Genomic DNA, 15,231 nt, shown 5'->3' with positions numbered 1-15,231 from the left:
GCGGCGTTCGTTGCGCCGCGCATGTGCGACATTTGTCTTGATAAACATTGTTTCCCCACAATCCAATGCGCTTTTCTAATGAAAACCACAAGTACGAGTTTTGAACTAGGTGTAACATACATTAATTACCTTCAAATCACCAACATAATTACATAGTTAGAGCTCAATAACGTCTCAGTTTGTACTCGTTGGTTTGCACACCGTCCCTCGACACCAGGTTTTGAGGGACGGTGGTCTGCACAACAGTCAAAGTCGCCATCTTTGATCATATGAGTCCCATATCTCGCGCACGCGGGGCGCGACGACCGCCGCCCTTTAAGTATTTTGATCGTTATCGTTCGAAACATTTATTATCTCGCATTATCATAGTTTTCTTTTACCGATATTTACTATACGGTTTGAAAATAAATAAAGAGATCCTTACAAATCGAAGAGAAAATACCAAATTTCACAGCCAAACGATCCGGTAATATTAGGCCAGCCGCTAACAAAATTCAGCCGAATTCGTCGTTTTTTGTGTTAAAAAAAATACCGAACACCTAATTACATGAAGATCATCATAGAACACATTCCCGGAATATCTGAAACCGTAATCGACATCTTACTGTAAAGTTGTCGCTTTAAACATAGATTCATGAGCAATTCATGGGAAAGCAATTATGGTATTAGTTGTGTTGTAAATCAACTAGTTTGTAAATCTTGTTATTAATAAAGGGATATTCTAAAATAATCTCTCCATGTTCATGTTTTGCGGTACAGTAGAACATTTGTTGTTGCTAAGTCTAAGAAGACTGGAAACCAGCTATTCAGAGCGCCCTTCCCAGCGCACTCAAGAATGGCCTGGTGAATCGCGACGTAAATACGCAGAAGGCAGATTTCTGTGTCATCACTGATTGGCTATCTCCATGAATTCCGTGCGTAAAGCCGCCCATCCACATCGCTCCAGACCGATTGACTGGTCTATTATTCGCATATTTTTCAAAGTCTCACGATCATAGACGACATCTAATCTAAAGTGTACAAAATATATTTTCCCCCTTGGTGGAACTACTTTTTGTTCTGCTTTTCTCTTCCGAACACCCCCCCCCCACAATATCAAATGTGCAACCCCTAAATTGCCCAACAAACGACGATCTTGCGGGTTCTCGACTTGATCACAACCCTTTGTCTCGTCGCAGTCAGTTGAATAATGCCAGTATTAACTGACTGGGAAGAACCCCGGCTTCTCTTTATTTCCATTATGACATCCATTCTGCTTTCAATTTCGGGAGGGAAACACCAACGTTCTGTTCCACGATGACGTCACAAAGCTGACGTCACGGTGGTTTCCAAGAACAGATGACTCATGGCGTGCTTCTTACTCAACATTCCCCAGAAAAAAAATTACCTACGTGGTAAACCCCATGGCATCGTTGACGCTGCAGATCAGCGTCTTTTCTAAACCGAGACAGCGCTTCCCGTGACGACACAACGCCATGGCATAATCAGACTTAAGAACAAGGTCACTAAAACGTCAGCATTTTTTAAATTATTCATGAGCATGAATATTCATAAACTCACGGCAGATATACATTGTCTACATGTCAACGCATGCAGCGACGGGTTAGGGTAATTCACGCATTTTGAAGCACGATTCAAAACATGCATACGAAATGTAGATTACGTGTAATGCTGACCAGTAATTAATTAATTAAATAATTCTTGGAAATCCAGAAGATCGCCTACATCGTAGAGTACTGGTGGTCGTCGCGCAGCGCGTGTAAATAAACAATGTATTTTACACGCGTTGTGTACGTCGCTATGAGTCCCACATCGAACAGGACGCGGCGCGACGACCACCGCCCTTTAATATTTACCTGTGAAAGTATACGAGTAACAACTATTTATCTGGAGTTCTCAGACTTCTAGTAAAAATAAAATATGCAAGTTATATGCAAATATGCATCTCTCAGTACAGTGAAACTAGACTGAGTAACGCAAGCAATTACCGGCTGTCGACGCATGAGCGTAAGGATAATAATACTAGTACTCCATAAAATACACGTACTTGCAGTATTCAAATACAAATACTTGCAACGTACGTGACGAGTTATTAGTTAATAAATAGAAATACGTCGTATACGCAACGTACAATTATTGTAATTTTGTTATTATAAACTTAGATGGAAGGCACTAACTTTTAGGATCTTTCATGGATAAGGTATTGAATCCACAGAAATGGACCCCAACCCTTGTTTACTTGCAGTTTCAGGCGCGTTTGGCCGTCAATTACCAACACAGTGGCAATCGAAGGTTATTACGCATGTCGGGGTTACTTATATGAAGAATTATTTGAACATCATTACTATTGTCTTTACCCGCTAATAAAATTGATATTTTTTTCATAATGGAACTGATCACGATGTTTTTTTCTAGTTCACAATACTAGGTTGTTTGCCTGGTCCGCACACATTTTTTTCAATTTGTATATAATTTGGTACGCAGTAGTTATCGCAGTCGGGACTTCTTTTTTGTTTTACAAAAAGAAATAATTAATTGCCCTTTCAGTCATTTTAGCGTGGTCGCGAAATCTAACCGGACCGCTAAAGAAATGCCGACTCGGGATTTCTTTCGCAGTCACGCTAGTTTTCGCGATCGCGTTAAAAAGGCTAAATTGACAATTAATTATATTTTTTTGTAAAACAAAAAAGAAGTCCCGACTTTGGCAGTCCCGACATGTAGTCATGAGTAGCGCCCTCGCCGGCCGAACTACATCGTATTTAAAACATAATGGATCAAACAGATGCAAACACGAGATTCTCGTTCAAGCGCCGAGTTTTTGTTTTTTATCAAACTGTATTCAATGACTTACCTTCAATGTCTATTTAAAGGGCGGCAGTCGTCGCGCAGCGTCCCGTTCGATATGGGACTCATAGCGACGTATACAACGCGTGTAAAATACATTGTTTATTTACATGAAATTCGAACACGCGCTGCACGACGACCACCGCGCTTTAAATCGGCACATGGATGGAAACAAAACAGTCAAGCATAAATTTCCGTCTTTTATCTTTATACATTATATAAAATAGTTTATATAAACTATTACACTATGCGCTAATGACCCAATTGACCTTTCACCCCAAGGCAAATGGTACATCCAGTGTATGATATAATGCGTGATGTGAGACTTCAATGAAATCGACCAACTTGAAGGCATGTCGGTCGCACCCCGTCTTCGAACATTGCAATGACGTCAATTGTTCGTGGAAAACTAAAATATTGACAAAGATTAGAATGAATCCAAAAGCGAAAATGAAAGTGAATAAAGTATCTCTTCAATGACAGCATAACAATACAGTAGTGGGGAATGAATAATTTACGTATAATGACGTCATAAGACTGTTCTAAATTGCCAAGTTCCCCGGTTTTTCGTACTAGTCGATTTATTTAAATTGTTTACCCTCAAGTGACTGTGGTCTGTACACCCAGGCATTTTACACTGTGTTTGTGTATACGTATTTTTATAACATAAAATATTTTAGCAAACATTGGGAGAAAAAAATGGAAAGAATTCCTTTTACATCCCCACCCCTAATCCCAATCTGTACGTAGGAAGGGCAGAGCGCTGGGAGGTAGGAGTAGGGTTAATGTTTGGTTTAGAGGTTGATGAAAAAGGTACTCATTATGAAAGATCGCTCAATTGTTGAAACGCAATTTGATCAGAAGGATGATGTTTCTCCTTTTTTGCGAGGCCATACTGTATGTTTCTATGACGACCAACCAGGAAATAAGGGTATCTGTAAAAAAAAAAATACTAGTACGTGTAAAGGTACACGATGACCAGGCACTTAGTCCATAGAGGGCGCTGTTTGTAGGAACCGGAGCGCGGAAAAACAAGGGCTAACCATAAGAAACCCGGGCGGGTAGGGTGGTAGAAAACTTAAACTCTGTATGATCTAGATTTTTTAAGAACGTCGTTGTTTTGTCTTCACCATCAAGTGTGTGTAGATTTTTTTTAATAAATTAAAAAAAAAATCTGTGTAGCCCAACCACTCCTAGAGTTACTAAAAGTGTTATTACCGTAGTCTCATTTTCATTTGAAATAAACATTGCTGTAAACTCAAAACTATCAATTGATGTTATGATACAAAGTGGTTTTATTTAGTTTTTCAAATATTCCACTTTTATTTCAAGTACAAAGTTTGGATTTGAAAAAATGGCGAGCTAAATTGCAGTGCTCGCTTTTGGCATATCTCTGTCATAGGAACAGATGGTAAAAGCATTTTAATACTTATAAAATTAGGCTGATGACTTTGCTCATGTAAGTACGATCGCGGGATACACTCGTGAAAATAACTTACATATGCAACGAAAGCCACAGGGAGGGTGTGGGTGGGGTTCTGTCATAGTATTTCCAAATGTTACTGACAATTCGACTAACTCCCTCCCTCCCTCCCAGCACCCAACCCAATGATTACTTTATTACTTGTATAATTATATCCCACAATGCAATTCAGGAAGGACATCACTGACAAATCCTTCTTGCGTCCTAATATTTTAAACAACTCGAAGGGCAAACATTCTGGGCGTCACAGTATGGTTGGATTAGGAAGATGTATACTAGTAAGTTTATTACAAGAATTCTTCAACATACGCACTCAAACAGTATACAGGCAATCAACCAATCAAAAACATTTATAAAGTGCCTGGATGCAAAACAAAGTTCTGTTCAAAGGCGCTGAGGGAGTTATTCCACACTATAGTCTTTGTTGAATAAATATGTTTTCTAGTTTTTTTCTGCAAGAAAGTTTTCTAAAAAATTATTTATAATAAAAAAAAATAATAAATGAAAATAAAATTAATATTTTCCCGAGTGTCCAATTATTTAGCTGAAGTAAATTATTAACAATAAATAAAATGAAAATATGAATGTTAATATTACGAAATGATTAAAGGTGACATCAGTGTAAATTTATTTTCATATTAAACAAGTTTTCTATTGCTGTCAAGCAGTAGGTTTTTGCATATCAGGGAGAAATATCACATTTTTGGTCAAATTAAACTAATAAATACACTACAAATAATAATTTAACAGAAGAAATCATGATAAAAACTAACTGGCCGAGATTCATTCACTAACGAATGCGACTTTGGGGGAACCTTGATTAAGGTCCGCAGGTGCTTGTGTTCGACCGAGCCTGGTTGACGCCAGGATAGCGCATTAAAATTGCCATTTGACAGAGAGATGTCCACACAGCCCTGTCATGTAGTCCCAGACATGAATATGACTTCTGTGGCAAAATGCACTATGTGTCAGCACTAGCACTTGCAATTTGCACTTACAAAATAGAAAAAAGTCAGGAGAGACAACAGTGACATTCAATGTCCGGAACTGTCGCCTGGCACAAAAACATTTAAAAAAAAAAAAATGATACAAACTAAAAAAAATGTTTTCACAAATATAAAATCTACCACCATCTCTGTCGCAAAATTGAAACTAGTGCATGCCCAGTAACATAGCAACCATCAAACACAAATCATAATTTGTTCAGCAATATACAAAGAATATTCAGGTTTTTTACATAAAATGCATCAATTTTATTTCAACAAATTTGAAAGATTTTAAAGCGAGAGAGTCATCATCTGTGCACGCGTGGGAATTGAGTCCCAAGCGACGATAACACCACACGCTAAAAATGCAAAGGGTCATGGGTAGACACTTGTTTGTAAACAATGACACGTTATGGCCATCTGACGACTTCCCCCCCCCCCCCCCCCGCTTTAAACTTAACATTACCATAAAGGATGTTTAATAGTGATATTTAATGGTTTCCATAGTGATGTATACATTAAGTGTAAAATACATTGTTTCAAATAAAATTTGAACACACGCTGCGTGAGAACCGTAACAGATTTCCTGCAAACACAAATTAGCCACGAGTTTTTGCTTCAGTAGCGAATCTCGATCTAATCTTTTCATGACCAGTTCCCCCCCCCCCTCTTTGCATCACAAATTCACAAAATAGTCTTGTTTATAGTCTGCACTTTCCTTCAGATTGGGACAAAAACAGCCAATTCTGTGGAGTAAAAACTAGAAATTGACTCAAATTTTGTCTGTTAGCTCCAAAATTAGGGTTTGGCAAAAAATTGTACCATTCAGTGATACAAGTTTTGGGAATATGCAAGAACATGAGCAAAACAATCTAAGATGAACATTACAAATTTATTCAGAGTCAATCATTTGCAATAATATTTCTAGAAACGTACGTTACGTGATGATTCTCATGAGATTCGTGTTACTAAACTTAGATGCGATCAACATCACACACGAAGGGACAAACAACAAAAGGGATGCAACCCAAATCAAATTTGATGCAACCCATATCAAATGTGATGTAACCCACATTAAATGTCATCTAACCCAAATCAAATGTGATGCAGCCCATATCAAATGTGATGTAACCCACATTAAAATGTGATGCAACTCACATAAAATGTGATGCAACTCACATAAAATGTGATGCAACTCACAACAAATGTGATGCAACCTACATAAATTGTGATGCAACTCACATAAAATGTGATGTGACATGGTCTAATGACAGTTAGTGGCACTTTAATTGTTAGTCAATCGGCATCGTTTTTGTCAGTTCTTCTTTTTTTCAATTCTTCGTAGATAACCAGACCAGCGTAAGCATCAATTGCTGCATATGTCTCTTGTTGCCATGACAATGGATGACTCCTCCAATCACTCTTTCTCACAGAAGGATCTTTTTCCAAACGTTGAGTGAGCTGAGAAGATGGAAACAAGACTATCATAAGGGTTAAATTTTGGTACAACAATTTGTCCAAATTAATATATTTTACTGCAATTTTGTAGTCTAGCATAAACTCAACTCAAGTTATCCTAAGCAACCAAATTTATATATGTTGCGCACGCAGGGGTAATCTTGTTACACTGTTCAGAGGAGTCTCAACAACTATCCCATGGCACAGTTTTCTGAGAGTTTTCGACCATTGTTTTTACAAGCTGTGGTTGTTAGACTGTAAAAATGCCAGGTTTTTTGCTCCAATGAATACATAGAAGTCAAGACAAAGTACAACAACATACCAGATGTTTACAAAGACCGTCCAGACTCCAGTTTTCATGACTGTTAGTCACTTCGTTGGCCAGAGCGGATAAATCTTCCATATTACAACACTTTATGTTATAGTCTCTCAATAATTTCCATTTATCGCTAAAATGAGATGCAAGAAGTTGGTTTTCAATCTAAGTCGTGTTCGCATCCTGTACTAGTTGCCTATGACGAATTTCTTTTAGATTTAGCGACAACAAATGTTATTTTCGCCACCAACAGAGAAGTAGAAATTTACAGTCATCAGTACAGTAATCATTTAAAAACATGTTGTCATCCAGAGAAAAGTAAATTAAACATTGGGAAATCATATTACATAACATACAGTGTATGTTATGATTAAAGTACGGTGGTCGTCGTGCCGCGTCCTGTTCGATTTGGGAATCATAGCGACATATACAACATTGTAAAATACATTGTTTATTTACATGAAATTTAAACATATGCTGTGCGATGACGACCGTCCTTCAACATATTTTTTTCTAATATTTATCACATATTTAAACGCTTTGTAAAAACCTTTATTATTCCACATGTGTTGAAACCAAAAACAAGTTATCAAATTTTCCTTGATAAGGTTGTAATAAAGCAATACTGTAAAATACTTTATTTTCGCTTGGAATTAATTTTCGGTATTTTCGCTGAAGGAATGATTCAGTGAAAATAAAGTCCAGTGAATATACCTTTTTTCCTATATTTTACATTCAACTCGTCAAAAATCAGTGAAAATAAATTCCATACAAAACACCCAAAACGTCCTTTCAGCAAAAATTAATTCCAGCTAAAATATTTCAAATATAAGTATTTCACAGTACATATTCTATTCTATTCTATTCTTATTTAGCATGATTATCTACTAGAATTTGTTCATACACCTGTTTGCCAGGTGACTACATAATTTGATAATTTGATAATTGGTTGAGAAAAACAATGTTGTTTCTTGTTTTTAAACCATGTCGCTGTCCACTGAAATGACGAGCACATTCTCTGGTTTTGAGATGAAATAGACAATACAAACCCTTGGATACCAACTCCTACTTTCTTCACCTGTTCAGATTCCAGTAAAATCTTGAGACCACCAGGAAACCCTGTAATAATAATAATAATAATAATAATGAATTTATTGCATCCTTAGAAATAATTTCCATTGGTTGACAGCAATAAAATGTTAGTAATAAAGTACAATACATATAAAACTAAAGTAAAAGTAAAATGTCAGTTATTGTTATTTCAAATATTTTGTATAAGTATTCACCTGTAAGAACAGATGTACAATTTTTGATTAGAAATGTACATAAACCCAAAAATATCACGAGTTGCGTGAAAGACACGCACGAACATCTGCCGCAAAAATCGAACGATTTGATTTTGAAGTCAAATTTCTATATTTCGTAGCTCACATCAAAAGGTGGATCTTTAACAGGGGGATATTGCGTTCAAATACCTTCACTTCACTGAAATTGACCATCATCAAATATGTACAGCACCTGTATGCAAATGTCCCCCAAAACACTTTTGTTTCTCAAATCCCATGTGATGTTTGTTGCCACTACGACCTATGACCTTTGTTTGTCCTGTTTTCACGTTCAATTTCACGCATAATGCGGGATCTCGAAGTGAACAGAAAATGGTCTATTGCATTTATTATACTTGCGTTCAAAATATATCGGCACGTCCTGAATATTTCCAAGCCTACATGTGTGTAAAGCGATTACCGTGGTCACAATCAGGTTCATTAAGATCCAACCAGATTAAGAAATCATACCCACATTCATTGACCTATTAGTTGACCTCACCAATGTTAAGTGATACACATGTTCTGTCTGATGACATTTACTGTTATTTACTGTCATTTACTGTCATTTACTGTTATTTACTGTTATTTATTTTTAACAAAAATGTGTAAGATACACAATGAGAAGATTAATATACCTTTAAAGTTTAAAAGTACTTTTTTTTGTATAAAAAATGTGTCAAACCACCACGAAAATGTCAATTTTTGAGCCGTTTAGCATTAGTTGCTATGGTAAAAAGTTTTTTGACATACTGTGGAATCCTTTATTTTAGCTGGAATTAATTTTCACGGAAAAGAATTTTTGGATGTTTTGTATGGAATTTAATTCCACTTATTTTTGATGAGTTTAATGTAAAATATATGAAAAAATGTAGAGGTATATTCGTTAGATTTTATTTTCATTGAATCATTCCTTCAGCAAAAATAGCGAAAATAAAGTATTTTACAGTATCTCATAACTGGGATCATTTATTGATGAAGAAAATCTATGTGGTTACAAATCTTGGATATACCGTAAAACAAGTCTTTCTAGCTAGAGTGTTATTTAAGCTATTTTAGCTAATTTGTAATTTCGCTAATTTAAGATGTCGCTAATTTCAAATAAAGTATATTCTCACAATGTGATTGTTGGTACTGAGCTAAATTAAGATCATGTTAATTCATGCACGGAGTGAAATTCACTAAAATGACATGTAGCTATATCAAAGTATTTTACAATATTGGGAAATTCTGACTAATACTAAATAATTTTTATGAAATATTGCTTTAATATGAATTCATATGAAAATGACTGCCATAGAGGGCGTACTTTAACAACCTTAAGGTAGAAGCCTCCTCATAAATTAAAAAACCCAGAATTTATTCATTTTGCAATAAATTGTACTCAAAGGCAATATAAGGTTATTGGTCTAAAAAAAGTTGGGTGTCACCAGAAATTGATGGTTTTATTTTAGTGGAAAATCGCCATTTTGACAGTATTATAACGCTTTTACCACAGGTTTCTATGGCAGAGATATTATGCAATATCTCAAAATCTAGCCTGGTGACATACCGGGGGTTAGGCTGCAAAAATCATATATTGTTAATGATGGAGTACTTTTTGTTCTTCTGAATTATTTAAAAAATCTGGGTTTTAAAAAGTGTCAAAAAATGCAGTTTTTCTTTAACATTGTGTTCTATGGAAATGTTCTAAAAATAGCAATTTTCAAGAAATATTAGGACGCATTTCTCGAAAAGCATAACTGTAACACACAAAATAATGCTATTTCATTGTACCATGAGACATTAGCTTCATGATTGTACATAATAAACTAATGAACATTGTCATGCGATTTATGACCAATTTTGTCAAAAATTATGACTAGGCTTCTACCTTAAGACACAGCTGTCATGACTGCCATAGAGGGCGTACTTTAATAAAGTTATAATATAAAGCAAAAATAGCTGATAACTTTGATTTTTACGACACAGAGTAAATGTTCTTACCAGTCATGGAAGAAAGATGAAATAGATAACACACATTGAACGATGTACAGAGTTGTAACAACGCTGTTTTCGGTTCTACACCACTCTCGTATGTGACGGGCCACTCAATGTCAAATCCTAAAACCAACTCAGCGACATCCTTATTCTCCACTGGCTGCCTGTCAAGGTCAAGATCATGTACATAATAGCATAATATTAAACCTTCCATTACATGTTAGACAAAATAAAATAAATAGCTGGTTTCTGATAACATTGAAAATGAAAATAGAGTACTGTAGATCATTGACACGCAGATCGCCGCAAACCAACCGATCTGACATACTAGTATACCGCGCATGGAACTATGGGAAAAGTTGTCAGAACTATTTCCACATTGTGTCAACACAGGTGGCGCTATTCGGTTGGTTTGCGGCGATCTGCGTGTCAATGCCAATATTGAGAAAAATTAGACCTCTGACCTCCCAATTTACATGCATTTTAATGTTAATAAAATAAGACATTCTGATGAGTGTTGTGTGTTATTTTACTGGTAATTGATCAACTCATTAAAGATTAAATCTTCCTAAAAATCGGGAAAGATTGTGTTCAAAATACTTGTATATAGTTCCGCGGAAGAAACATTGAGTAAAATGGTGGCGGATGGATATTTAGCCTTCAGAGGCTAGTTATGCGTCATAAGACACAGGTCTGTGCTGGATAGCGCCACCTGTGTTGACACAATGACTGTAGATGCACTAAATATTCACTGGTTTTTAATTTCACTATTTTTTGCTGATAAGTAGAATCTGCTAAATTAAGTATGATATGTAAAATAAGAATAGAACTTGTCTTTTCTGGCAAATTTGTGAACTTAAAAATTATATATATGCTCAAAATAGTGATTATTTTTTGCAGTTTGACAGTAGGTAAGTATAATTTTTATTCTCCATTTTTTTTCAATTTTAAAAAAACTTTTGTTTTTAACACATATTAATAACTTTTAACCTTTAACCTTTTCACCACCAGACTTTCTTGTCCAAAATTTTTCTTCACTTTTTTCTTATATTCTTCAATATTTCTGAAAATGAACCCTAATTTTGGAGCCAACAGAAAATTTGGTAAATTTTCAGTATCTACTTTAAAAAAATTTGGCTATTTTTGTCCCAATCTTCTGAAGAAAAGTGCAGACTATAAACAGAACTATTTTGATGAAAAGAGAAATCTGGTGATGAAAAGGCTAACCCACTGCTTGCTGATGTTGTTGTACTCCATTCACATCAACTAATTGTATCTGTGGAGACTGATGTGTTGAACAATATATGTTCAGTCTTTTTATTGTTATCTGATTATCGAAGCAAACTCACATTAAATCTTGACATATGAAGGAGCATTCATCTTTAATGTAGCAGTAAATTATTTTACCAGGGAATGTAAGACGTGGAAGTCGGGATTCAATCTCAGATTCAACCCTTTTCGTTTTCTCCTTCGGTGCAGTCTGTAAAAAGTGGTAGCATATATAAAAGTGTGATGAGAATGAGTAATAGAGCTCTATTCTATTCTATTCTATTCTATTCTATTGTCGAGTCGAGTCGAGTCGAGTCGAGTCGAGTCGAGTCGAGTCGAGTCGAGTCGAGTCGAGTCGAGTCGAGTCGAGTCGAGTCGAGTCGAGTCGAGTCTAGTCTAGTCTAGTCTAGTCTAGTCTAGTCTAGTCTAGTCTAGTCTAGTCTAGTCTAGTCTAGTCTAGTCTAGTCTAGTCTAGTCTAGTCTAGTCTAGTCTAGTCTAGTCTAGTCTAGTCTAGTCTAGTCTAGTCGAGTCTAGTCTAGTCTAGTCTAGTCTAGTCTAGTCTAGTCTAGTTCAGTCTAGTCTAGTTCAGTCTAGTCTAGTCTAGTTTAGTCTAGTCTAGTCTAGTCTAGTCTATTCTATTCTATTCTATTCTATTCTATTCTATTTTATTCTATTCTATTCTATTAGCATGATTTCCTACATGAATCTTGAGATTATTTGTAAAGCTATCTCCTCCCTGTTTGCAAAGTGGCTAAACAAGTTGATAATTGAGAAAAATAATGCAATTTTTTTTTGTCTAAACCATGTCATTGACAATATGAGAAGCACATTCTCTGGTTTTGTGAAATAGAAATAAAGATAAGTTCCACTACATATAGATATGTAGCACAGTTTGAGTGTAACTTAACATTTTGATAGATTTCAGTTGGCTTAAAACTAATTATCTGTATTTTATATAGCAATATGTACCTGGTTCACAGGTAACATTTACGCCGTTGTAGCACCGCCATAAATTTAACGACAGTGTTATTTTTATCGTGTGACCAGTTTACGCCGGTGTAAAAAAGGGTGGATTTTACACCGGCGTAAACTTTCTGACCAGAGTCCGAGCTCAGACCTAAATTCTAAACAAAAGTTAGTGTGAACACGCACAGTGGCATAAACGCCCTCTATCAGGAATTCGTGTCTACGTCCATAGCAACGACATGACAACAAGTGATACACATACAGCTCTAGTCAGCGGAACGAGTAGTCTCGGAAATAATTGGATAATAATGAAGTCCTGCTACTGATTTCTATTTGGCAAGAGGAAAGTATTTTTCGATTGATATACGGAACCTCCCATGATAGCCAGGTTTACAGAATTATTGCACACAAACATAAGGAATTGGGATGAGATAAACCCATGGAACTGTGCCGTCAAAAAGTAAAACCTTTGAAGTCATGATTCAAGGGAGCAATCGATAGTGATAGAGTACGAATAAGTTCAAACACGGATCTAACTACAGAGGGGGTGCTACACAGGCCGAATATAAAATTACGCCGGCGTTTTTTATGTCATGTGATTGCAAACGAAATATACCTTTGTAGAGCCAGTGTGAACACCGGTGTTCTCATTGGCCCTACAACGGCACATTTCTAATTTGTTTGAACCAGGTAATAGTCATATCTGCTTAAATATGTTTCATATTAGTAACGTAAATTTGGAAAATAAATAGTTTTCACTTTAAATTGATTGTTATTTAATTCTATTTAATTGTAATTAAATTTCATTTCTATATACACTAGGTTTCATGAAGGTGTGAATTTATTTATAAATGTTACAAAAACAGATTGAAAATTTTTTTAAAAATCACAAACCTTAGCGAATGATTACTCTTCTTATAGAATTCCACTGCGGTCAGTTAACCTTTAACCTTTCATTAGACACTTGCTTAATTTTGCAATTTAATGTTCTGCGCCAAACCATAATGGTACTACTTGTGCTTGCATTCTTTTTAATTTTTTTTTTTCAGCGACCAAACCACTGTAATTTCAAGGTTTTAACAAATTTGATGGTATCTACAATAAAGACACAAAGTTGGGGTTTTGCTTATAAACATATTTATATTATGCTCCCTGTGGTTTATCAACACAATGGTCGCACATGCACGGAGCAGCGACCACCGCCCTTTAATATTCTGCAGTTAATTTCTCCTTATCAATCCATAATGTTAACATTTGATAGTGTTTATCTTTGTCAGTGGGTGGAACCTCAAATATGTGAAAATTGGAAATGCAACTTCAAGCAGAAAATAGGACTTATACAAAATAAAACCATTCCATGAGTAATTGTATAGTTGCCTCAAAACACCCCCCCCCCCCCGGGGGGGGGGGGGGTCACTTAATGCAAATCTCATTATGGAGAAGTATCGCCCTTTGGGGTCGTAATTTTCAGCTGTTTGGTCTAGAATGGGATATAGATTTGCTTGCCTTTTGGTTCAATATCAGGTTTGCCGGTCTAGGATGGGGTCTGTTTTCAGAACAGGGGGGCCTCAAGAAATATTCAGTAAATAATAAAAAAAATATCCAAAATACTATCACTGATCATCCACAATATGACCAAACAATACATTTTGTGAATTAAACAAAATGCTGTGTGTTGAAAAGTAAGTACTCTTTTGTTTTTATTTCACTTGAATTGATCATTTATTCAGATTGATGAGTCCGGGTGATAACTTTCTACCTACCGGTATAACTAAATAAATTTAGCGACAATTTGGTCTCTGATGAGATATACAAAATCACTATTTGGTCTATAATAAAGTTAGTGGTATGGTTTTTGAGGAGAAAATGGTCTATGATGGGGTCTGGGGTTTTACTTCCCGGCCACACACCCCTACCAAATTGAAAAGCTAGTGCCTCCCACTGTGGTGCCTCGCCCGGGAAAAAACACCACTACACGACACGAACCACAGCCACTGTGTTCAACGCGAAACTTGGAATCAACAGATCATGGACGAAATATAATGTGTGGAATACTTACAGGTCGTCCTGTCAGCCACCCGGGTAGTTTTCGTTTTGTTTTCTTTTTTCTCTCACACTTGACATCACCGATGGTTTTCTGAGACAACTCTGGTTTGTCGTCAAACTGACCGGACCGTGCCACAACATCGTTTGTTGCCTCTGTCATTTGTCTAATTTCCCTTTGACCTTTGACCAACCAGTATGCCACCACAGGTGGCGCTGTCGTTATAATTTCACGGCGTGATGTCACAGACACAGGGGCTTGACAACTGACGGCGAACCCCCTAGTGTGACACGAAGTGCGCAAAGAGAGGACAATACACTGTTTCATTTTGAAAAAGGAAATCACAAAAACTGAATAAACAGAGTCGGCGGCACGAAACGTTGCATGGGGGTGGGGGCGAGATCTGCTCATCATCCCTCGCTCACCATGGTCGCGTATTTTTTTCGGAGCCCCCGGTGCCGCCGCCAATGATACATTATAATGTCGGCATATTAAAACCACAACCACGATCAAATCACGCAAATATTAACCGAAATATTAACCATTTTCTAAGTAGGAA

The 15,231-nt window shown here is 36.3% G+C and overlaps 1 protein-coding gene across 1 annotated transcript; it reads right to left on the bottom strand.

The window, feature by feature from the left end:
* Positions 1-5,556: 5,556 nt before the first annotated feature.
* LOC144362813 (bifunctional 3'-5' exonuclease/ATP-dependent helicase WRN-like) lies at positions 5,557-14,999 on the bottom strand. The gene is made up of 6 exons (XM_085494354.1): positions 14,688-14,999; positions 11,742-11,872; positions 10,399-10,556; positions 8,137-8,206; positions 7,094-7,220; positions 5,557-6,774 (listed from the first exon to the last, which is right to left on the bottom strand). Exons 1-6 carry the CDS (start codon positions 14,997-14,999, stop codon positions 6,610-6,612), a joined length of 963 nt encoding a protein of 320 aa, XP_085350480.1. The 3' UTR covers positions 5,557-6,609.
* Between the last annotated feature and the right edge of the window lie 232 nt (positions 15,000-15,231).

This window comes from Saccoglossus kowalevskii, chromosome 20 (genome assembly GCF_978046115.1).
Source record: "Saccoglossus kowalevskii chromosome 20, keSacKowa6.1, whole genome shotgun sequence".
Lineage (NCBI taxonomy): Eukaryota > Metazoa > Hemichordata > Enteropneusta > Harrimaniidae > Saccoglossus > Saccoglossus kowalevskii.
This window is presented reverse-complemented; position numbering and strand designations above follow the sequence as displayed.

What these genes read in the sequence shown, in the direction of transcription:
- LOC144362813 (XM_085494354.1), bottom strand. Translation starts at nt 14,999, where the DNA reads ATGAAACAGTGTATTGTCCTCTCTTTGCGCACTTCGTGTCACACTAGG. An exon ending in GGTGGCTGACAGGACGACCT is followed by an intron (nt 11,873 to 14,687) that starts GTAAGTATTCCA and finishes CACTTTTTACAG; the next exon opens with ACTGCACCGAAGGAGAAAAC. An exon ending in TCATCTTTCTTCCATGACTG is followed by an intron (nt 8,207 to 10,398) that starts GTAAGAACATTT and finishes TTATTATTACAG; the next exon opens with GGTTTCCTGGTGGTCTCAAG.